Source organism: Temnothorax longispinosus, chromosome 1 (genome assembly GCF_030848805.1).
Source record: "Temnothorax longispinosus isolate EJ_2023e chromosome 1, Tlon_JGU_v1, whole genome shotgun sequence".
Taxonomy (NCBI): domain Eukaryota; kingdom Metazoa; phylum Arthropoda; class Insecta; order Hymenoptera; family Formicidae; genus Temnothorax; species Temnothorax longispinosus.
Window position 1 is genome coordinate 14,071,107 of NC_092358.1, and position 24,694 is coordinate 14,095,800.

General features: G+C 44.6%; 1 protein-coding gene across 1 annotated transcript; it reads right to left on the reverse strand.

Annotated features, from left to right (window-relative positions):
• Positions 1-1,370: 1,370 nt before the first annotated feature.
• Positions 1,371-8,921, reverse strand: LOC139824183 (uncharacterized). Its single transcript, XM_071796680.1, has 3 exons — positions 8,698-8,921; positions 2,472-3,369; positions 1,371-2,198 (listed from the first exon to the last, which is right to left on the reverse strand). Exons 1-3 carry the CDS (start codon positions 8,919-8,921, stop codon positions 1,371-1,373), a joined length of 1,950 nt encoding a protein of 649 aa, XP_071652781.1.
• Positions 8,922-24,694: the final 15,773 nt, after the last annotated feature.

Sequence of the window (24,694 nt, forward strand, 5' to 3'; positions counted from 1 at the left end):
TTACACTTTCCGTGTCGCACAATCGAACTTACTACCGTACCAAAGAAGTTTCATTTCGTACGCCTATTGGTCGAATTTTCGTTACACTTTCCGTGTCGCACAATCGAACTTACTACCGTACCAAAGAAGTTTCATTTCGTACGCCTATTGGTCGAATTTTCGTTACACTTTCCGTGTCGCATAATCGAACTTACTACCGTGCCAGAAGAAGAACCGTCTCGCCAACGCCGTACGCCGATTGGTCAAATTTTCGTTACACTTTTTGTGTCGCACAATCGAACTTACTACCGTACCAAAGAAGTTTCATTTCGTACGCCTATTAGTCGAATTTTTGTTACACTTTCCGTGTCGCACAATCGAACTTACTACCGTACCAAAGAAGTTTCATTTCGTACGCCTATTGGTCGAATTTTCGTTACATTTTCCGTGTCACACAATTGAACTTACTACCGTACCAAAGAAGTTTCATTTCGTACGCCTATTGGTCGAATTTTCGTTACACTTTCCGTGTCGCATAATCGAACTTACTACCGTGCCAGAAGAAGAACCGTCTCGCCAACGCCGTATGCCTATTGGTCAAATTTTCGTTACACTTTTCGTGTCACACAATCGAACTTACTACCGTACCAAAGAAGTTTCATTTCGTACGCCTATTGGTCGAATTTTCGTTACACTTCCCGTGTCGCACAATCGAACTTACTACCGTACTAAAGAAGTTTAATTTCGTACGCCTATTGGTCGAATTTTCGTTACACTTTTCGTGTCGCATAATCGAACTTACTACCGTGCCAGAAGAAGAACCGTCTCGCCAACGCCGTACGCCTATTGGTCGAATTTTCGTCACATTTTCCGTGTCGCACAATCGAACTTACTACCATACCAAAAAAGTTTCATTTCGTACGCCTATTGGTCGAATTTTCGTTACATTTTCCGTGTCGCACAATCGAACTTACTACCGTACCAAAGAAGTTTCATTTCGTACGCCTATTGGTCGAATTTTCGTTACACTTTCCGTGTCGCACAATCGAACTTACTACCGTACCAAAGAAGTTTCATTTCGTACGCCTATTGGTCGAATTTTCGTTACACTTTCCGTGTCGCATAATCGAACTTACTACCGTGCCAGAAGAAGAACCATCTCGCCAACGCCGTACGCCTATTGGTCAAATTTTCGTTACACTATTTGTGTCGCACAATCGAACTTACTACCGTACAAAGAAGTTTCACTTCCGTTACACTTTTTCGTGTTGCGAATCGAATTCACTACCGTGCCTAAAGAAGTTTCACTTCAAAAAGAAAAGATATAAAAGTAAAATAAAATAAGAAAAAATTAAAAATAGGGAAAAAAAACATTAAGCGCACAATTAATATCAGCCGTGGGTTCGTCCAGACATTGCAAGTAGGTGGTTGTACAGTTTTGATTTAAAGACCGGTAAAGAAGACGCATTGCGTATGTTCGGAGGTATGCCGTTCCACAGTTCCGCGGCAGAGCTACAGAAGGAACGCTTGTAGAACTCTGTGCGACACTGCGGAAGGATCAAGGTACCGAGCGGAGCCCTTATTTCACGCGTGACTCTGTCATGTTTGAACACGAAGTTTGAAAAGATGACCTCGGGTTTTTTCTTCGCTAGCACCGAAAAAGTTAGGCTCCCTACGAAGTACAAGCGTCGAAAACTGATCTTAAGCCAACCAAGTCTGTCGAAGTAAGGCGTTATATGTTCGTCCCACTTGGCCTGGAAAATAAAACGGACGCATCTATTGTAGGCTCTCTGCAAGCGAAGATTTTGTTCGCCCGTGATGTTAGTTAGGATCGTGCAGCCGTAGTCAAGTATAGGTACAATCAAGGCCGAGACCAGCATGATGCGAAAAGGAAGCGGTAGGAGATGCTTGCAAAGCTTCAGTTGATACAACGCCGAGTTAACTCTCATTATTGTTTTCGAGATCTGCCTTTCCCACGACAGCGAACAGATTAATGTAACACCCAGATATTCAACTGAGTCCGAAAAAGGTATTATGGAGTCATTTACATAGATGGATGGTAACGCGTCACTTTCCAGACTACTAATATAACGCAGCGTCCCCACAATAATCGCTTGCGTTTTCTTAGGATTAATTTTGAGCCCATTTTCAGTAGCCCACTGCACGACTATCTTTATGTCCTCGTTTATCCTAACAATCGCATCGGCAAGAAGGCCAGGCTGGACATGCAAATAAATTACAAGATCGTCCGCATAAAATTGATATTTACAGTGTTTTAATATCCCGCTGAAGTCGAGTAGGTATAATAAGAAGAGGAGGGGCCCCCGCACAGAGCCCTGGGGTACTCCTTGGTGAACAGGTCGGTCGGACGACATTCCAGAAGGATCACGAACAGCCTGCCTTCTACCCGTCAAATAAGAGCAGAGTCATTTTAACGTTGAGTTTGCGAAGCCCAACTTCCTGAGCTTATTAATCAGGCGATGAGGACAAACATTGTCGAAGGCCTTGGAAAAATCAAATAGTACCGCGATGGTGACTTTTCTCCTATCAACGGCCAGTCTTATGTCATCCAAAATCCTAATCAAAGCGGTCTGTGTAGAGAAGTCCTTCCTATAGGCGGACTGGAAAGGATCCAGGATATCATTCTCCTCAAGAAAATTCGTGATCTGGTCGGCCACTATGCGCTCCAGGGCCTTAGAGACAGCACATAGTATCGATATTGGCTTGTAATCATGCAGTTCACAAGGGTGATTCACCTTCGGAATGGGGCAGATAACAGCCGATCTCCACACACTAGGATAGACACCGTAAGAGAGACAGTAGTTGAAGATGTGGGTCAGTGCAGGAAGGATGCAGGGTAATGCTCTGACGATTAAACTCCGAGGGAGCTCATCTCTCCCGGTAGCCTCCGAATTACTCCTCTGCAAAGCCCTAACTATCTCCCCTGGTTCGATGTTATTCCAATAAAACTTTTGGTCACTGTATGCCACCTCTCCCAAGTCGAAGACAATGCTCTCTTCTGGATCAGAGTCCTTCGCGTGACCCGTAAAACAAGCATTCAGTTCCTCAGGAGTGAAAACCAGTCTATCGTGCTGCGCTTTAGGTCTCAAAAAGCCAAAGTGCCTGAGTTTTTTCCACAAGATGTTGGGCTCCTTGGCATCGTAAAAAGTCTTATGGAAATATTCCGTCTTTGCCCTTCGTACCTCGAGCTGAACCAAATTTCTAAGTCGCCTATAAGTATCGTAATTTGATTCCGTTTTATTCCGTCTCCAGACTCTTCTCGTCCTGTCTCTGTCCTTCATCAATTTCCTTAAATCCGGCGTGAGCCACGGCGCAGGAAGATGTTTAGGGCATATAACGCGATAAGGCGCGTGTTTATCGTAACAAGTCCTAAGGAAGTCGTTGAGGATCCTCACTTTAACGTCAATATCCGGGGTTAGGTTGTAACCGGACGGTACTACTGGAGGCACGAATCAACGCTACGTGTCCTTAGAAATCAACGGTCGCCACTCGGTTTGACCTTTGAACCACCGAGAAGGTAAGTATCGAACGATCTCTCTAATTATTAATCAGACTAATTAATCTTCCTTTTTCAGGTTCCTGCCACCGCTGGATCATCGCCGTCGCCGATCAGGATCGTCGCTGCCACCGGAATCCAGAATCAACGAGGGACTTCGAGTGATCGACGCCAATGGATCAGGTAAGTAGAAGGTAAGTTTAATTGAATAATTTTCGAAATCTTTTACGAAAAGGATGTTTAATTTATTCAATAATATTGATTTCCAGTGATGGTTGTTCACAAAAGTTCAAGTCACACAAGATGTCGGACGCTCGTATACGTAGGCACATACGCCCCGTTTATCTACGACCCACGAAGTTATTTCGGACTAAAAAGACCGTTCGTCAATGTAAAGACGACAATTAACGCGTTCCGCGGGCGTTCCCGGTTGTTATGAATGTTGCCGAATCGCAATTATCGCACTCGTATAACGTTCGCGGTGACTTAGCGCGACGACGAAAGAGCGAGGCTTATTACGTGTTGTTCGCTCGAACATTCCCGAGAGACTGCCTCGAGTTATTTGTCTCGCTTGAGCTCTCCACCATCGGTATCGGTAGCCCCCACTCCGACGCCTATTCCGCTTTCTCTCGCCGCTAACTACGCATATTGTCCTCGGTAATTTTCCACGCGGGTGTTTACGCCGTTCACGCCGACCCCCGTGGAAATTTCCACTTGCGTTGCGCTCGCGCGGTCGCTCCGTCCTGGTGACGGGGTAGCGGTTTTCCACCGCGATGAATCTTTCGCAGCCGTTGACGCCGACCTGTGCGCCAGGTCCGTTACCCTGCCTACAACGTCCATCCGGGCGACTTCCCTGAGGAAGACGTCCGGGTGCAGAGCACCAGGCTCGCCGACGACGTCGACCCCTCCTGACCTTTACGCTGGACCTAGTACAACGATTTCCGCGGTTCTTCCCCGTAGAAGATGTCTAGGTCGCGAAATAGCGGACGGTTCCGTAACTTAGCTCCCGGTCGTCGGATTTCGACGGCAACCGGATATGGATGCTTATTGGGATGTCCCCGTTCGTCAGGGGTGTTGTTTCCCTGAGGATGACGCACCTGGTGCGAGATTCAGGACGGTCCGCTATTTCGTTCCCCGGTTGACAGGTCTCGTCGGGACTCGGTCTCGCGGGCTCGGCGAAGTACCCCTCGGTGTCAGGGGTGCCTAACTTCTGTGGATGATGCCCCTGGCGCAAGTTCGCGGACGGTTCGCTACTTCGTATTCGCGCTCACGCGTGGCGCCGCCAACCCCGTACGAGTCTTTCGGGGACCCCGCGCCTTCGTCAGGGACGTATCATTTCGCCGCTGGGCCGTCGGTTACGGAATTTCCCGACGGTCCGCCATATTTTTTACGGGTGGTCGGATTATAATTTTCACCCGTGAAATGCGTCTCGCGGGTCTTCCCCAATGGTCATGGGCGCTACCTTTTGTGCCCTACGCGCCATTGCTGAAATTGCGGACGGTCCGACATTTTCCTCCCGCGCGACATTTCCGCTATTCTATTGCGCGTTACTAACTTCTCGGGCCTCGGTTGGTCGCCGAGGCTCAGCAATCTTTGCTCCGCGAACGTGGTCCACCATTTCACCGTACGTCGCTCGCCCGTTCTGCGAACTGTCTCGGCGCGTCCGCCGTGTCATGGGAAGGCATCCTGGCCGTTCGCGAGGAGGCCTCCCTTTTCCTGGAAAGTGTGTTTGGGCCACTGATCTGTATTATAACTGGATAGTGAATACCCTACTCCCACCCCAAATTTTATGAAGCAATATGAACGGCCGCCATGTTGGCCGCAGCGGGCACTTCGGGCGTCATCGGAAGCCGTCGTGAGCGTTCGTGAATCGCCGAGTTTGAACTTGCACACAGGTAAAAAATTGAAAACCGCTTAATGTTGTTAAAGTTATTAATTTGTAATCGGGTAACTTTTTCGTTGTCGAAAATGAAAAATAATTGCGTACATTGTGGGAAAAGCGACAAGGGTGAAGATGTGCCCAGGTCTTTTCACCGGTAAGTATATATTATAGTATCTAATTTATTATATGTAAATCAATGGCAATCAATCACTCGATATTAAATTATTGGTTATGTTGAATAATTTATTGCTTTTTGTAGTTTTATTTTCACGTCGTACGATTTTTAGAGATAAAATACATTATCTATATTATAATTAATCCGTGCATGAGGTAATGTCGTGAAAATTACAAATTGAGTGAACAAAAATAACTATTACAAAGTTTGTCCTTTCATTCAGATTGCCAACGAAAAGGCCACGAGAACTGCAGTCTTGGCTGAAAAATCTAAACCTACGGAACAATAAGCAGCCACTCGAAAATCTGCGATTTATTTCAATAAATGCATTTATATTTTACACAATTGTATGTATAAGAGTGCGTTCCGTTTCATGCATGATGCGCATAATGCATAATTTATCCTTGTTGTTCACTAAATATTAAACAAAAATAAGTGATGCATTATGCGCATCATGCGTGAAACGGAACGCACCCTAAATTAACTGTAAAAACACAACTAAGCGATTTTCACTCCTGTGTGCAACTTCAAACTTGGCGATTCACGAACGCTCACGACGGCTCCCGATGACGCCCGAAGTGCCCGCTGCGGCCAACATGGCGGCCGTTCATATTGCTTCACAAAATTCGGCCTATTCACTATCCAGTTATATATAGATCAGTGGTTTGGGCTCATGCCCTGTCGTGCCGCCGCACGACGTCCCGTAGCTGCGTCGACGGGAATAAATAAAATTGCGTAAATGAAATAAAATATGTGACCTCTTTCCGAGGGGATTTGTTGCCTGAGCCTCAACTAAATATGAAATACTGGCGCGGTATTAGATGCTTAAAACTAATCATGCGCCGGATGGGGTCGCTATACGTCCTCTGACCAAACGAAACGAACTGAAAAGAATCATAATCACTGAAAGAAAACAAAAAATAACATGACTATCGCTCGACTTTACCCCCATCCTCGGAACGCGAACACGCAACTTAAAACTACATTGGACGTGGCTCCGCCTCGTCCACCTCGGAGCCGCTGCTACCCCCCGGGCTCCGGAACGACACCGTGGATCCGATCGACTCCCAACGCTTCGGGAGCGCGCGCCTCCACCTCCGGGATATCGGGGAGCTCGGCTTCGAGCATCTCCACGATGTCCTTCAACGCGCCTAGGTCGGTCGGTAGACCTAGGTCATCGGTCGGAGTCGGACCCCGCTCCTGGGTCCCCGGACTCCGTATCAGCGACAACGTCGCACAGTGGGCGAAATTCGGCAAAAATCGATTTTTAACATTTGTGTAAATGGACGAAATAAATTATTTTACGGCTTTAAGAATATCCTGAGGTTTATGAAAAACATATAAAATATGTCAAATGTTATTAAATATAAGTTGATATTTATATTTAAATATTGCCTTTAACGCTCATCCATTTAGTTTCGTAATATTTTTGTGTCTGTTCAAACCTCTCGTACAGAGCTAGAGTTGTGTGCAAAATTTTCAAAAAATTTACTTATACAGCTCTTTATACACTGTATCGATAAAAAAATTTCAAATATTTTTTTGAAATATGTTTATTAATTATTTACAAGTTAAATGATTGACTAATGTATTAGCTCGATTTTGCATAAAGAAAGTAAATTTCGGATGCGCGATTTAATAAGTTTGACCGATTGTGCCCGAACGAGACTAGGATGAATCTTTTCCTTAAAGTGTCCTTTAAATTGAGAAACAAACCCCGTTTGCCCGTTTTTGCCCGTTGGAAAGATATTAATCATATAATAATGTAGGTATTTTCATGTAGATGGTTAAGGAGGAATACCAGAGTGATAATCGAGAAAGGCTATTTATGTGAATCTGTTGTAAAAAATGTCTTGAATTAAGTTCATTGATGCATGTTTATAACATTTTAAAGTTAATAACAAATTGTTATTAACAAATAAATATATTTAATGCTAAAATGGAATCTGTAATGCTTTGAGCAAAATATATGTTGGACTGTCCTCCACAGTATTCAACGTCATCTCTGTGTGCTTATTTCGAACTTTACATTTTGTCCACTAGGTGGAATAAAGGGGAACCTTAAAACTCGCAATTAAAATTGTACTATACTTGTTATAAGTATAATCGATTTGACAGGCTTGATTTACGTTTTATACGTATTTTATTCGTGTGTTTATGTACCGTACAACTTTGCATATTACTTTCTTATAATATCTACTGTTTCATAATATTACTACTTCATACTTCTATAGTTTCGTACTATTACGTAATATTACTACTTCGTACTTTTATAATATTGACTTACATTTTAATATCGATTTACTTCATAAAATCATTTTCTTTTAAAATCATTCTCTTTGTATCTCTCATTCTCTTTATATATTTTTTTATCTTTAAGAATTCTTGATTTATGCTGCTTGCTGATTCAGGTTGCTTATAAAGTTAAAAAGATGGCAGATATTGTACTTAAAAATAAAATTTTATGTGAGTGTATTTGGAATAGTAATAATAAAAGAAAGTCACATCTGGAAACAATAATGGAGTACATAAAAAAAGATAAGGAGTACAATAAAACGCAACTTTTTCAAATTAAAAAGCATGTAACTAATAGTTTTATTTCCAAATATGCAAAATATTGGTCAAATGCGAATCGAACACGAACAAACTTTGTAAGAAAGTACATGCAGTTTATGGAAAGCAAAATTAAAATAACATCCAGTCACTTTAATTTGAAGATAATATTCAATATCAATCCAGAGACTATCATTAATATATATATGAAATGTCTTCCATACTAGATTCACCATAGTTCATTTAATTTAATATTCGAAATCAGCGATCCCAAAAACACATTGGATTACCAATTTTAAAATGATTTTATTCAGTATTCAATGAGTTATCGATTTTTGTCTACATTTTCGCCAGATTGGATCAGCCATTTTGAATTCCACCATTTTGAATACAAATTCGAAATCAGCATCCCTAATATAACTCATGTATATCAATTTTCAAAAAAATCCATCCAGTTTTGATTTTTCGGTCCGCCATATTGAATCAACCATTTTGAATTTGATCATTTTGACTTAAAATTTGAAATCTACGCCCAAAACAACCTAGGAATACCAATTTTCAAAAAATTTACTGCAGAATTAATTAAGTTACCGATTATTGTCCATTTTTTCCGGATTTCGCCCACTGTGCGTCGCCTCGCGTGCCGGTCCCGGCTCCTCTGCCGCCTCCGCGATCGGCACGGCCGCGTTGTCCGGTTCTGCTGGTCGTGCCAGCAGCCGCACCGCGTTCTCGGACAGCCGCCGCAACACCACCTTAGGCGCCTGTAAGCGCGCGACGCGAGCCGCGGTTGCGCACGGTCGCAAGGTACAGGTCATCCCAGTTCTGCGAATCCAGCTCCGCAAGGAAATCCTCAGGATCAAAAGAACGAAAATCACGGACCCGTACAGTTCGCCTAGGAATACGCTCGATCTTGATGTTATAGGTGATCTCAATGAGATCATGGGCAGATAAAAAGCCGACATCACGCTGATTATGACGAACAAGCTCCTCCTCGTCAATAATACAGAGATCCAGCCATGTAGAGGCAGTGCGTGTATTATGCATTGGCAGGTAAGGCACAAGGAAGAAATTAGATGCCTGTACAAACGTCAAAATCTGCTCCGAGTCGTAAGTGTGAGAAATGAGGTCGGCGTTGAAATCCCCGAAAATAATAGAGTGCTTGTAATTAGCAGACAGCTCCGAGAAAGTGGTGAAAAAGTCGGATAAAAAGCCTGTATGTGGTGGTCTGTATACCACGGCTAAGAGGATCTTGGAGTAATTACTGATAGACACTTCCACAACCAGATATTCGGGTTTTCCACAGTAATTGTTCTCTGATGTACATATAACTGATGCATTGAAAGCTTCTGATATATACATAGCAACCCCACCCTCTATTTTGCCAATGCGGTCGCATCTTAAGAGGCGATAGCCATGGAGAGAGACAAGGTGATCAGAGACATGTGGTTTGAGCCAAGACTCCGATAAACATATGATGTGATATCCTGAGTTGCAGAAATGAGCTCGAAAATCGTCCATGTGTGCCAGCAGTGATTGACAGTTAACATGATATAAGCGCAGACGATCGGTAGGTTTACTGTCCATAATTGATACTGCTTATTCTGTTGGCCAATCTTCTACGTAGAATAGGACAATTTTTGTCATCAAATGCCGAGTGTTGTTGTTCCGCCAAAGGCGACCATCGCTTACAATTTCCACACGTAGGATCTGCGCCCCTACTAGAGCAGTCCTTTGTCTCATGACTTCCCGCGCAATGCCCGCACATCGATGAAAAACGACAATGCTTCGCAAAGTGACCAAAGGCGAGACATTTATAGCACTGGAGTACTCTAACATAATCAGAAATACCGCAGGCGAAGTAGCCGATGTAGACTAATTTGTCTCTTAACAGAAATCCACGAGCCTCCGGTGTGACCTCGATGACGCAGCTTGTAGTGAGTCGATTATGCTTCTGGGGAAAGATGTACACGACCCTGATCTGAGACTCATCAACCTTCTCGAGATTCAGAGATATCAAGTCCGACCTAATCTCCTCTCTGGACATATTGCACGGAACTCCACGGATCAACATTCTGGGATTGACTTTACGCTCCTGCTCCAGTCTAAGGCCCGCCCTCTCGAGGTCGATGGAGTTCTTGATTTTAGGCAGGTCGACTGAATGTGCCTCGATACGCACCCCGTTATTCTTGACAGACGAGATACGATTGACTTTGAGATTGTACTCAGATGGCTTAATAACTTTTTGAAGGGCAACTCTCGTTTCCTTCGACGATTTGTACCTCGCGGGGGAACCCTCCGCGGGAGTGACTATGAAACTCGTAGTCCTCGGCACCTCGATCGAGGAGCCACGCGCAACCCTCAGCCTCGACCGCTCGGAGGCAGCAACCGCCGCATAAGAGGGCGAAGGAGAAGAGAGAGAGAGAGATAGATAGATAGATAGATAAATTTAATTATGCCCGAGCAATGGCTAAGGGGCAAAAATAAGATAACAATGTCTGATTACAACAGCATATGCTCACTCTCACGGGGAGGACGCGAGGACCGGGAAACGGATCTGAATGAAACTTTTTCCCATAATAGCCCTTCACTAATAGTAAAACATAGTAAAGCGCTAGCGCGCAACTCTCAGCCGTTTTCGAGAAAAAAATTCGTGAAAACTTTGCGACGCAAGTTTACCGGTTCGCTAGCGGAGATCTTCGATGAAGCGGCGTAGCCGCGCAGCTAAGGCGCGTGTCTGCTACATCGCTGGCCCGGGTTCGATTCCCGTTGATCTTTTGCAAATCTTTTTTTTTTACTTTATTTTTTTTCTTATTAGCATTAATGATAAAAATGTTAAATTGAAGCAAAATAAATAAATTTGATAATTTTAATAAGAAATAAGCAAAATAAAAGGAAATGCGTACCTTACCTTTACAAAATGTTTTCAATACACAGTAATTAATAATAATTATTTCTCGCTGCTTCTCAAATGTTATAAATAAGTTTGAGGACAATAATTAATTGTAAGTTGGAGCACTTTTGAAATAATAAAACATAATAAATTATTTTTTATACTATTTAATCAATGAACAAGAATATAAAGAAATATATGTATATATACTGATATTACATAGAAATATATTGTTTTTCTGTAGAAGGCTTTTAATGAAACTTATTCATTGTCACTTTCGATGCCCTGCGGATATCGTTCACAATGTCCTACATGATAATTTTGGGAGGTTTTTTTGTTAATAGATCGTTGCTTTCATATATAGAATTTGCGTATAAAAGAGCATTGGTGAACTCTCCTTTAAAATCTTCGTCCAAAAATGATCTCTCTCCCATAGATTCAACGTCTAATTCCATACTTGTTGAAGGTCCTAACTCCTCCATTATTTTTGTTGTTAGATTCTTACAATTTGTAGGAACGGTTAGCACTAACTGACGCAACGCTCACTCTGCTTATGACGCTCGTCGAAGGATTTCGTCAGAAGTAACGGTCGTAGCTTACGTCACAAAGGGATATAGTTTGGAGGAGGACTCACCACACCAGATAAAGACCGCTCAAGAAAGAAAGACGTTCTTTATTCGAAATAAAATTGACAAAAAATTCTCATCTCGTTTCAAAAGTGCTCCAACTTACAATTAATTATTGTCCTCAAACTTATTTATAACATTTGAGAAGCAGCGAGAAATAATTATTATTAATTACTGTGTATTGAAAACATTTTGTAAAGGTAAGGTACGCATTTCCTTTTATTTTGCTTATTTCTTATTAAAATTATCAAATTTATTTATTTTGCTTCAATTTAACATTTTTATCATTAATGCTAATAAGGAAAAAAAAATAAAGTAAAAAAAAAAAAGATTTGCAAAAGATCAACGGGAATCGAACCCGGGCCAGCGATGTAGCAGACACGCGCCTTAGCTGCGCGGCTACGCCGCTTCATCGAAGATCTCCGCTAGCGAACCGGTAAACTTGCGTCGCAAAGTTTTCACGAATTTTTTTCTCGAAAACGGCTGAGAGTTGCGCGCTAGCGCTTTACTATGTTTTACTATTAGTGAAGGGCTATTATGGGAAAAAGTTTCATTCAGATCCGTTTCCCGGTCCTCGCGTCCTCCCCTTTCAGACAAAGTAGTATAATACAAAACAACTTATAGCTAACGCAACTTAGGAACTAGCGCAATATAAAACTTAACAGAATAACGCAATAAACCAAAGTGCAAGAAGAAGAAAAGATCCAAGAAAAGCACAAAATAGGGAGTGCACAGAACAAAGAAGAAAAGAACACAAGACTTACACGTCTGATTCAGATGAAAGCAAGAACATGCGAAGTAAGCTTTTAAATGATGCAAAAGACGATGCTGAGGTAACTGAATTAGGAAGAGAATGCCAGAAGTAAATGGAGGAAAGCTGGAAAGAGGATCTGTAGGCAACAGTTCTATGAGCAGGAATGTGAAAAGTTTGAGTAGATGATGAAGCGAGCCGATCAGACTTCCTAAGAGTAGGATCAGGGGAAGTAAAAAGTTCACGCAAGTATGATGGTGAGTTCATATGCAGGATACGATAAATCTGGCATCCAAGAAAGTAGTACCGTCTATTTTCAACAGAAAGCCACTTTAACCTACGTCGATATGGAGTAATATGTTCATCACGCTTAAGGTCATAGATTGGTCCTTCGAGCCGGATCTAAAATCGCGTTTAGAGAACCCCGCCGACCTTTCGCGCGAGTCTGCTAATCAACGTAAATCGTCTCAAACATTCTGTCGCATAATCGGCGCGTGCACGCTCGCACCGCGTGACCGCTCTCTCGCTCGCACGTCGCATCGGCACGTCGCGGCGAAGACATCCGCGGGATCTGATCGTTGCGCGTACCATTATTTCGTTAAATCTCGATCGCTGCATATCGTTGCAGGCCGCTGGTGGAATCGAATAATCCGCGCGTGCACGCGCGTACCCCGTGATCGCTCCCTCGCTCGCACGTCGCATTCGGCACGTCGCGGCGAGGACATCCGCGCGATATCGTCTGAATCTGGAGCGCGCCCGAATCTGGAGCGCTCCCGCTCGCTGCATTCGTTGCAACCCTCATTTAACACGGCGTCTAAGCGTAGCGGGCACGCGCGCCCTGCGTGATTTCGCCTCTCGCACGCCCGCCCTTAGCTCGACCACCCGCGTGATCGCTCTCTCGCTCGCACGTCGCATCGGCACGTCGCGACGAAGCCATCCGCGTGATTAATCCTCGCAGAGTCGCTGCACCCTCGGTGCATACTTCGCCATATAGTAGCCGCATTAATCGGTGCGGACCTTCGCAAAATAGAATAGTTGACGCGTACCATTTCATATCGCGAATTTGCGCTCGCGCTCGCTCGTCGCGGCGAAGACATCCGCGTGACCATAGGCGTACGCGCGCGTGCCGTTTTCTCAATCGGCATTGCACCGCTGCATAATCGTCGCAGCCCTGACAACAGGGAAACGAAATAATCGGCACGCGCCCGAGTGCCACGCGTGATTCCCCTCGTCCGCCAGTCGCATGGGCACGACGAGGCGAGGAAATCCGCATAACTGAAATTGTGAAAAGGTAAAAGCTCGCGCATGTGCCATTGTTCGTCTTCGCCGCGCCGAAATTCTGCATAAACGTTGCAGACTTCGCATTGCAACTTTGATAGTGTCGAAGACGATCGAATATTCGAACATATTCCAGCGCCTTCGACCACTTGTTCGGAATCGAGCCGTCCGCCCCCCTTTGGCCTTGGCGAGGCGAGGTGTTCTTCGCCTATTGATTCGAATTGTTTTGGTCTCGGCATTCCAAAGCGAGACATATTTTCGTGCGTTGTTGACCGGCTGCCATCCTCCTGACTTTGTCGACCCTTCGTTTCGAAACCGTTCGTCGGTTTTCCGGCTGTCTTGCGCGTGTACACACATCTCACCTTGTTGACGGATTCAGTCTTTCAACATGCCTAAAGGATATCGAGCGCGACGCGAATTGTGTATTCGTCGTATGAGGGAAATAGACCAATATTCGACGCTCGCAATAGCCAACGCGGCTCAGAAATCGAATTTTCTCGTGCGTTATCCAACCGTGCGCCAAGTAGTAGGGGATTTTGAGGAAGCTCACCTCAGGATCATCCAAGATGCCACGGATGAAGAGTTCGCTGCCGAAGACGCGATTCGCGACGAATTCGACCGGATGCGTTTCGCGGTAATAGGACGATACGAAACTTTAACCGCCGCGGAACGAGCAGCCGCACAACAGTCGTCGCGACCCGCGCCTACTTCGGCCATTAAATTGCCGAAGATCGATCTCCCTAAATTCGAGGGCGACCTCGCCTTATGGCCGTCCTTCATCGCTTTATTCGACACGGCAATCCACGAGAATTCTGGGGTTGCCGATATACAAAAATTTCAATATTTGTTAGCCTCGCTGTCGGGAGAGGCTCTTGGCGTCGTAAAGAACTTGCCGTTGACCGCGGAGAATTATGTGATCGCGTACGATGCGCTTCGGGGGCGCTATCAAAACAGGCGAAAGTTGGCCACGCATTATTGGCGCGCTTTCGCACACGCCAAACCCTTGGTCGCGGATACCGCCGAGTCACTCCGCGCCTTGCTGGACGTGTTCACCGAGAACACGCGCGCCCTGCAAACGATGGGTTATCCGGTGGAGGCGTGGGATTTTGTGCTACTAAATCATTTGTTGGAGAAGCTCACCCCTACGCTACGGGATAAATTCGAGGCAACCCATATGTCCGCAGAACCACCCCGGTATGAACAACTGATAACGTTTCTAGCGGGATATTGCACGGTGCTCGCGGCGGTGTCGGACGCTTCACCGCAGTCAAACAAATCGAAAGCGCAGAATCAGTCGTCGAAGAGGCCCGCGTCGACGACCTCGCTCGTCGCGCAAAACGCCGCGTGCCCCAAGTGTGGGGAACAGCATTTACTGGCTAGGTGCCCCGAGTTCTTAAAACTCTCGACCAGGGACCGACATAACTTCGCTCGCGAAAAGGGACTCTGTTTAAACTGCCTCCGTGCAGGACATAATCTAACGAATTGCACTAGCTCTTGGACCTGCCGGTCTTGTCAGGCGAAACACCACACTCTCCTGCATTTCGAGCAGGCCAGCGTCCCGCCCCCCGCGAACGCTCCGGCGGCCACTCCGGTCGACGACCCCGCGGCGCCGGGGGATACAGGCGGAAACTAGACCACATTGCCTCGAGACATCATTGGCGCGCGCCCTTCGCCCCTCGTGATGTCTCTCGTCCGTTTCGTCGTTGTTGTATGCCCTTAGTCGTAGTTTTCATTTAGACGCCGTCGAGTCACTACATACTCACGGTCTCTTTCGTTACCGCCGTCTTGGCGTGTCACCACTCGGGTGTCGCCAAACGGCCGGACTTCATTCGGAGGTCACCAATTCGCAAAGCATGATACCTCTCGCCCGTTCGTCGCATGGGCACGTTTCGTGGCGAAGAGATTCGCGTACTCATAGTTTCGTTTGGACGAGGTCGAGTCTTACACACTCACCCCGTCCCGGGTCCCTTACGACTCATCGTGCACCGTCGAGTCACCATACACTCACGGTGCTTTTGGACACCGCCGTCTTGGCGCATCACCACTCGGGTGGCGCCGAACGGTAGGACCTCGTTACCGCCGTCTTGGCGTAGCACCATCGTTCTCCCGCTATCACGGAGGGCTTCAGGTGTCGCCAAACGGTCGGACCTCATTCGGAGGTCTTCGACTCCCGCCGTCTTGGCGTCTCACTATTTTCCTCCCGCTATTACGGAGGGCTTAGGGTGTCGCCGAACGGCTGGACCTCATTCGGAGGTCACACATCGTCACGCGTGATGTCTCTCGTCCGCACGTTGCATGGGCACGTTCGCGGCGAAGATATTCGCGTAATCGTAGCTCGTTGAACGAGGGCGAGGCCCTACATCCTCGCCCCGTTATCGTGCACCGTCGAGTCATCGGACACTCACGGTGTCCGAGGACACCGCCGTCTTGGCGTGTCACCACTCGGGTGACGCCGAACGGTAGGACCGCATTACCGCCGTCTTGGCGCGTCACCATTCGGGTGTCGCCAAACGGCCGGACCTCACTCGGAGGTCATAACCGGCGAGTCACCACCCACTTCCGGTATCGTGGATATCTCCGTCTTGGCGATCACCATGGTTCCTCCCGCGCTCACGGAGGGCTGCGGGTGCCGCCAAACGGCCAGACCTCCGTCGGAGGTCGTCAACAAATGTTGCTCACACACGCGCCCTATTATCTCGATTCGCTTGACAAACCCATTAGCGCAATCATTCGGATCGCTTCGTTGTCTCGCATCCATTTGTGTCCGACCCTTCGCCTTTCGCGGATTTTGCAAATTCACTCGTTCAAATCTCGTTACAGATAAGCGGATTCGTCGTTAGATAAAATTCGTAGGGTAATCGCGTATATCATACGGTTTACGATTCGATCCAGGGCCAAGCCGGTACCCGCGACCTTGGCCGTGGATCAACTCGAAGCGCATTCGGCGCTATTGGCGGTGGTAAAATTGGTTCAGCTGGAGTCCTTCGGCGAGGAAATCGATCGACTAAGAAACGGAAAGAGGCTCCCCAAGCCGCTCAGCAAACTCGCTCCGTTTCTAGACCCAACGGGACTTCTCAGGGTGGACGGCAGACGCAGCCACTCGAGACTGAGTTTCGAAGCCAAACACCCCGTGCTACTACCGAATGCCCACCGACTCACCGAGCTCATTATCGAACAGGTGCACCGCGCCCACTTGCACCCCGGTAGACGCACGCTCCAGTATCTGCTCGCCCAGCAATATTGGATACTCGGAGTCCATCGCGCGATACGACGGGTCCTCTCCGATTGTTACGGGTGTTTCCGAGCGAATCCTTGCACACTCCAACCCCCCATGGCAGATCTACCGGTCGAAAGGGTTGGCGCGGTCAAACCGTTCTCAATTAGCGGCGTGGACTTCGCGGGTCCGTTTTCGATAACCCCCCGCCGAGCTCGAAAAGTCTCTTCATTTAAGACATGTATGCCTGTTCGTATGCTTCGCCGTTAACGGCCTTAAGGCGAACCACTCGGAGGTCATAAACTACCGCCGTCTTGGCGTATCGTCATTCGGGTGTCGCCAAACGGCCGGACCTCACTTGGAGGTCAGACGAGCATCGCTTGCGCGCGTACCATTACCTCGATCTCGTGGACAGGCCACTTATTGCGATCACTCAGGTTGCTTGCCGTGTTGATCCTGCGGGCGTTCCCTGGGTGGGCGGCTGGCCCGCGGAATCGGGGTGGCCATTCGAGACCAAGCACCCTGCGCTATTGCCTACTAAACGTCGGTCAACCGAACTCGTTATTGAACAAGTCCACCGCGCGATCCAAGTCGCCACGGTGCGGGGGGGCGAACGGCTCGATTCAGCGGACCCTGGTGAGGCCGTGCCCTTTGCCCATGGGCCCGCCATCACGGGCGACCGATACCGATTAAAGAAAATCCAACACGTTGGATTTTGGTGGGCGGCATGGTTGGCGCTCGTTCGCACATAATTGTAAAATAGTAGTTAGTCGCACATGTATAATATTGATATGGTTGATTCGCGTTTGATACTCGTTGTATATTAGTCAGTAAACTCATAATCGTAAATTTACCGTCGGTTTGAGACTCGCGCGAAACGTTGGCGGACCGCGACAGGTGTCAATACTCGCGCGACTCACCCGACTCGTGCTGCCCGCCCACGGGTGGCAGGCCCCATTATTGGGACAATAGTACTCGTTCGCGCCGTACTTCTAGGAGCGCGAGCCGAGAGAGTTCCGGAGCACGCGGTTACTCCCGTAAGAATCGCCGACACGTTGAGACGGAGTACGAGCCACAGTCGAGTGCTCGAAGAATATAACGGCGTGTGCCTTGCTTGCCCGTTTGTGTGTTTGCTTGCTGCTCGCTTGCCTGCTTGCTCGCTACCTTGTCCGCCTGCACGCCTCCCGCTTGCTATCGAGGAGGATTCGCCACCTGATAGGACAGACGAGAACGGCCGAGAGACTACCCCAGGAGGGCGCCGGGCTGCGATACGGTGAGTCGCTTCGCTTGCTTTATCCCGTTTTTTCTTGAATTATATCTCGCTTGCATTCGTGAGGGGATTCCCCTTTGGTCCTTCGAACCACCCTACTACAGGCCAATCGCAAATCCGGGGAACAATTGATACCCCCCCGAGCATTGGTTAGAGAGAGAGAGAGAGAGAGAGAGAGAGAGAGAGAGAGAGAGAGAGAGAGAGAGAGAGAGAGAGAGAGAGAGAGGGAGGGAGAGAGGGAGGGAGGGAGGGAGGGGGGAGAGAGAGAGAGAGAGAGAGAGAGAGAGAGAGAGAGAGAGAGAGAGAGAGAGAGAGAGAGAGAGAGAGAGAGAGAGAGGAGAAAATGGAAGGGAGAATACGCAGGAGTACAGGGAGATCGGAGGATGAGGAGATAGCGAAAGATATGGAGGAGAAACTGCTCGTAGTGTCGAAAAATGAGAAGGAGGAAGGAGAGAAGAGGGACTGGGCCAAATAAGAAGGAGACGAGATAGGAGAAACGGAGGACCTAGGGCGAGGCCGGTGCAAAAGCGGGGAAGAAGAAGAGGAAGACGTCCACGGAGAGCGGGTTTTGTGTTTATATTGTTGCGCCCGTGCCGAGACATTCGTACTCCGCTCCGCAGAAGTTTCAAGCCGAAGCGCGTCCTTTGACAACGGGGACGCATAGAATTATTGATTTAATTACCGTCTGTCAGATTGATCTGGTGACTCGTTTCGTTCGGACCGGTTTCCCAGAACTCTTTACTGTATTCCGTTCTCAGCCTGAATAAATCCGAGTTCTTTTATAATTACAAGAGTGGTTATTTCTGCAATCCCGGGAGTACGCGTTCGCGAGTGCGCACGACTCAAAGAACGGACGGAGCGTAACATTTTGGGGGTTCGTCCGGGATCGCGCGTGTGAGTGTGTGTGCCATGACGACACTAGTTGTGACGAGAAGGAGACGTCTGGTGGACTCTTCGGAGCCTGCGACGGAGTCGGTAGCTTCAGAGACGGCAGCTCTCCAAGCCGTGCTACAGGAGATGCAGCAGATGCGCCAGGAGCAGGCGCAACGTTATGAGGAACTCGCCGCAACGCTTCGCCGGCACGATGAGGAGCTCCAATTTTTACGGGGAAACCGGTTGGCTTCTCAGGAAACACAGCTAAGTCCTTCCAATATTAGAGCAAATCGCGGTCCAGAGGTAGAAGCCGTTGATGTAGGAAACGGCGCGCGCAGTAAAATCGGATATAAACTTAAGGGGATGCTGGAGCCGTCTGTTTTACCGGCATTTTTTTGTCGGCACGTAGCGTCGTAATTAATTGACAGAATTGAAAATCCTTCTCCAGAATTGAAGTACATTCATTAATGATTCAGGGGAACTCCGATTTTATATAGAAAACAAGAAAAAATTACGAAGGTACAGATTTCCTTATCTACTTTTATCCCAATATGGCGTCTCGAGTTGCGGCGAGCTGTCAGCTCGTCACAAGATGTATTTCATATAAGAGATATACCATCGGTACAAACGCGAAAACAAGTTCCCCTGAATTGCACAACAATAAAAACATCGATAAACCCCCCAAAATCAAGATTTGGAAGCGTAATATAAAAGTATGATGTCGATGTGTATCGTGCGTATGTATGCGTGTGTATGCGCATGTATGGATGCGCATGCATGCGTGCATTGTGGATAAGAGTAGAGTGCAAAATAGCAGGAGATTAGTTCCGAGATATTCGGATAGAGGCGCTGTAAATTTCCATGGCATGCACCGCATGCACGCACGCACGGTCGCACGCACGCACGCACGCACACACTCAGAGATGAGTGTAGAGGACGAGGGTTAAGAAGTGTGAGGTGAGGTTATACATCTGTCACCATCTGTCACTATTACTACGTTTACGCGAGCGTTACTTTCGTAGTAACTTACGATAATTTCTTCGCGTAAACGGGATTTTGTAGTAATAACTTACGATAATTTATTCCGCGTAAACGAGTGATATATCGTAAGTTACTACAGAAGTAACGCTCGCGTAAACGTAGTACATTATCATAGCAAATGTGTTTTCAGTATTTAGTAAGTGAATGTGTTGCATACTGTGTTTACGCGAACGTTACTTCTGTAGTAACTTACGATAATTCACTCCGCGTAAACACAGAGACCCCCGTTTACGTGGAGTAATTATCATATGTTACTACAGAATAACCCCGTTGACGCAGAGTGAATTATTGTAAGTTACTACAGAAGTAACGTTCGCGTAAACACAGTATGCAACACATTCACTTACAAAATACTGAAAAACTCACTTGCTATGATAGTGACAGATGGTGACAGAACCTCACCTCACACTTCTTACCCCTCGTCCTCTACAGCTATACTTATATGTTATATTATCAATACATATGTGCACACATTGATTAGTAAGTATACATGTCATACTAATTATATCAATTTAGTAAACGTTTATACTTACTATTTACTAGTCAATGTATGCACATACATATCGATAATATAATATAAATGTATAACAGACAGATTATGCATTCACATATTTACTGTAACACATACACTTACTACTCAATGTATACACATACTTATCAATAGTATATATAAATATAGCAGACAATTTATGCATTCATACCATATATACCGTAACTCAACATATGTACATTTAGGGTATACATGTGCACAAGAAAATAGACCAATCCATTTCTTTACACATATACTTATGTACCTATGCAAGTTTGCCTAGGCCCTAAAGGTCAATCCAGACAAACTTGCATACGTGCATAAGTATATGTGTAAAGAAATGGATTGGTCTATTTTCTTGTGCACATGTATACCCTAAATGTACATATGTTGAGTTACGGTATATATGGTATGAATGCATAAATTGTCTGCTATACTTATATATACTATCAATAAGTATGTGTATACATTGAGTAGTAAGTGTATGTGTTCCAGTAACTATGTGAATGCATAATCTTTCTGCTATACATTTAGGTTATATTGCATTATCAATATGTATGCACCTATGCAAGTTTATCTAGGCCCTAGAGGTCAATCCAGACAAACTTGCATAGGTGCATAAGCATATGCATAAAGAAATGGATTGATTTATTTCCTTATGCACATGTACATGGACCAATCAATTTCCTTATGCTTATGTTTATGCGCTATGCAAGTTTGTCTGGATAGACCTTTAAGCGGGGAGTACACACTTCTGCACAACACATAATACGTAAGCATAAGAAAACTGATTGGTCTATTTCCTTATGCACATGTGTATGGACCAATCAATTTTCTTATGCTTACGCATTATGCGTTGTGCAGAAGTGTGTGTCCGGGCCCTTACTATTCAATGTATGCACTGTGACGTTGCGGCTCGCCGCTTCGTGGCAGCGCCCCGCCGCCGTCACAAGGCGCGGAAATTCGCGCCCAGGGACGAGCCAGAGAGGCGACGACGAGATCTCCAGAGGCCAAAAATTTTTATCATTTCCGCGTTCTGACTATTGTTTTATTTTTATGTAATCTTAATACGCGCGGCGCCTCACCCCACCACGACGAATCTTCGAGGGAATACACCTAGCAGAAGGGTCCGGGAGGACCAAGGACCGAGGAGGGGTGGCGAGAGCGAAAGCGGAAATCACTGGGATCCCGGGCGGCGAGAGCAACGCGGCAGGCGTACGGTGCGTGAGGCAGCGGCGGACGAAGGCCGCCAATAGCGGGGCCCCAGGTACCGGGTGTGACGTCCTGGGTGATGCGAGGTGGCCCGATCCGGCAGAACGTCTCCGTTGATGGGTTCTTTTTCTTGCAGTTAAGGAGGTAAAACCCCAGGATAATTAACTGTTGGTCGGCGATGTGGATTATGGCTCCTTGGATCCGTTGAAAGTAGGTATTCAATAATCTTCATCTTTCTTTTGATATAAAAGAGTATGGTATTTATTGTAGAACTTTTACGATACAAGTGGCTTATATGGGAGGATGGAACAAGTATAAGATATGTGACCTTTCCTGGCTCGTTCCACACTCTCCGTCGAGAGGGTGAAAGATTCTGCTTTTATACAATTTTGGAAACGGTAGTGGGAGGTGACCGCACCTCGTTACAATGAGTCATAAGGCGTTGTCTAGCGGATGTGAGTCTACTTCTAGTGGTGTGGCTCGCTTGCCAGCAATGAGTCATAGGGTGGTATCTTGAAATTAATTACCTTATATGGTCATGCGTTGCGCTCTGCTTCGACATGTCCATATATGGTCTATGCGAAGACTAGATTCACTCGAATGAGTCATACAGGTGACTCATCTGAATTCTATTTTTATTCTCTAGTCTAACAGCGATTTGTATTGAGAGCGATTTCAATATGACTTTTATCATAAAGGAAAATAAGAAATCTTTAATATTTTAATTTTAAAATGTGCAAATATATGTTGAATATTATTTAAGTTTCTTCAGACATACTTTACATAGGGTAGAATAATTCAATAATACAATTAAAGTTATTATTAGCATGTCTAAAGTATAAAAGATATTGCTCTCTTCGTCTAACAGTTACTATAGTATATCTGACTCTCTCTTTCTTTTTTTCAGATTGTACAATACTTGCATCTCGCTCGGATTCGCTCGGATTCGTTCCTTATGCTACGCATATACAATTCTATCTTTCTCAGGTTCGTGAGTGGCGCTTCAGCGTTTGACGCTCGAGATTTATATTACTTGTAGTAAGTATATATATATATATATATATATATATATATATATATATGTATTTTGTTAATTTTAGTAATGTTGATAAAAGTGATTTTAGCAGTGGTAATAATGATTCTGATATCATGTTAATAATGTATCGTGCAGGTAGGAATGATTAGCATTCTCATAGTACAGAAAATCAATGAAATTAAATTGTTTATATATAATAAGATTTTTATTATTTTTATATCTCGCGAATGGTTGGGAATTTGATAGGAGTGTATAGAAAATATATTGTAGGACTTTTGCTCAAGTATAATATAGCATTGGAAATTTTTATCATTAATATGTGTATTTGTTAATAACAAATTATTAATTAAATAAATGGGTACTTTTTAATTTGCGTATTAATATTGTTATGTTCTCTTTATTTAAGAAGTTTTGAATTTCTAATATCATCTTGTTTATGAGCATTCTTTATTTTATTGTTATAAATATTTCGTAAATAAACAATTGCAGAAATAAATCATTTTTCGTAGGTGTACTAATGCAGAGTTTACGTGCGCGGTCAAAATTCGTATTTACCGAAACGGGTTTTTATAATTATGCAAGCAGTTCGACCAGTTTCTCCTAAATCGGAATATCCGTTAGCCGGCCTATCCGTTATCCGTTATTTCTCTTGAAATTTGTGTAGCCTTGGTTAATGGAGTAACAAGGTTTTGACTTATATAAAAGTTGTTATATATGATCTGAGGTATAAGTTAAAAATATTTATTGACATGGTCAATAATTTGTTTATGATTGTTTATAAAAGTAAGTTGCAAAATTAAATAACTATATAGTAAATGTTTTTCTATTGAACGGTTCTAATGATTATTCCTTATACACGTCTATATTGTTTTTATTTCAAACTATTCGTTTTCTATTTTATTTTAATTTATTAAGAGTCTATGTGGCTATCCTTGTCTTACTCTCTGTGAACTGGTATTAAACTATCCTCGTCTTTCATGAAGTGAATGTTCAATTTTTAATCTCGTTTATTAGTTTAATTAATTTAAATAGAAAATCAGCGTTAACTTTACTGATGTTTAGGAGTATGAGAGATTCCATTTTTATCATAATAATTAAGTGTCAAAATTTTTGTTCAGAAATGAAATTTTTCGTTCTTAAAATGTATAAAAGACTAAAATATTAATGTAAAAGTGATTTGGTCTTTGTAAGTCCAAGGGGTAGGAAATTCAAAATGGCGGACGTGAAACTTTAATAATTTATAACTCGAGAACGGTAAGAGATAAAAAGATGGGGTTTCTTTTGTTGTATTCAGACAATTAAGGGCATTATTTTAGGTTGTTTAAAATTTCTGTTTTATGGATTTCCATAATTTTTAATTATATCTCGGAATTAAGAAGAGATATGATGTGGGGGTTTTTGTGAGGTTACTTGACATGCTCTGCTGAGTGTCTGCAGTGATTTTATTCATCATCTTTAATTATATTTTTATGATAAATTTTATTGTTAATTAGTTTATTTTGAGAGATCCAACAATGATTTATAACCAAAAGTTGTTTGACTTTTTGTGATAGTTCCGGTAGTCACACTAGCTAGGTCTATTAATAATATAATTTAATTGTTTATAACAATCATGTTTGAGAAATGCTAGTAAGATAATTATTATTTTAGCGTGATAATATTCTTTAGGCACAAAAGGTTATTTTCTTATAAATAATCTGTTTTTAATTTATTTATTTATATTTTATTTTAATTTTCTGAGTTTATTCTTATGGAACATGTATTTATTCGTATGTTAAACTGAATTTATATTGCATAAAGGGTCTCATAAAGCCTGTAATAACCATTTACGATTAATTTTAGTGATTCTGGGGAATTTTAATAAGCGA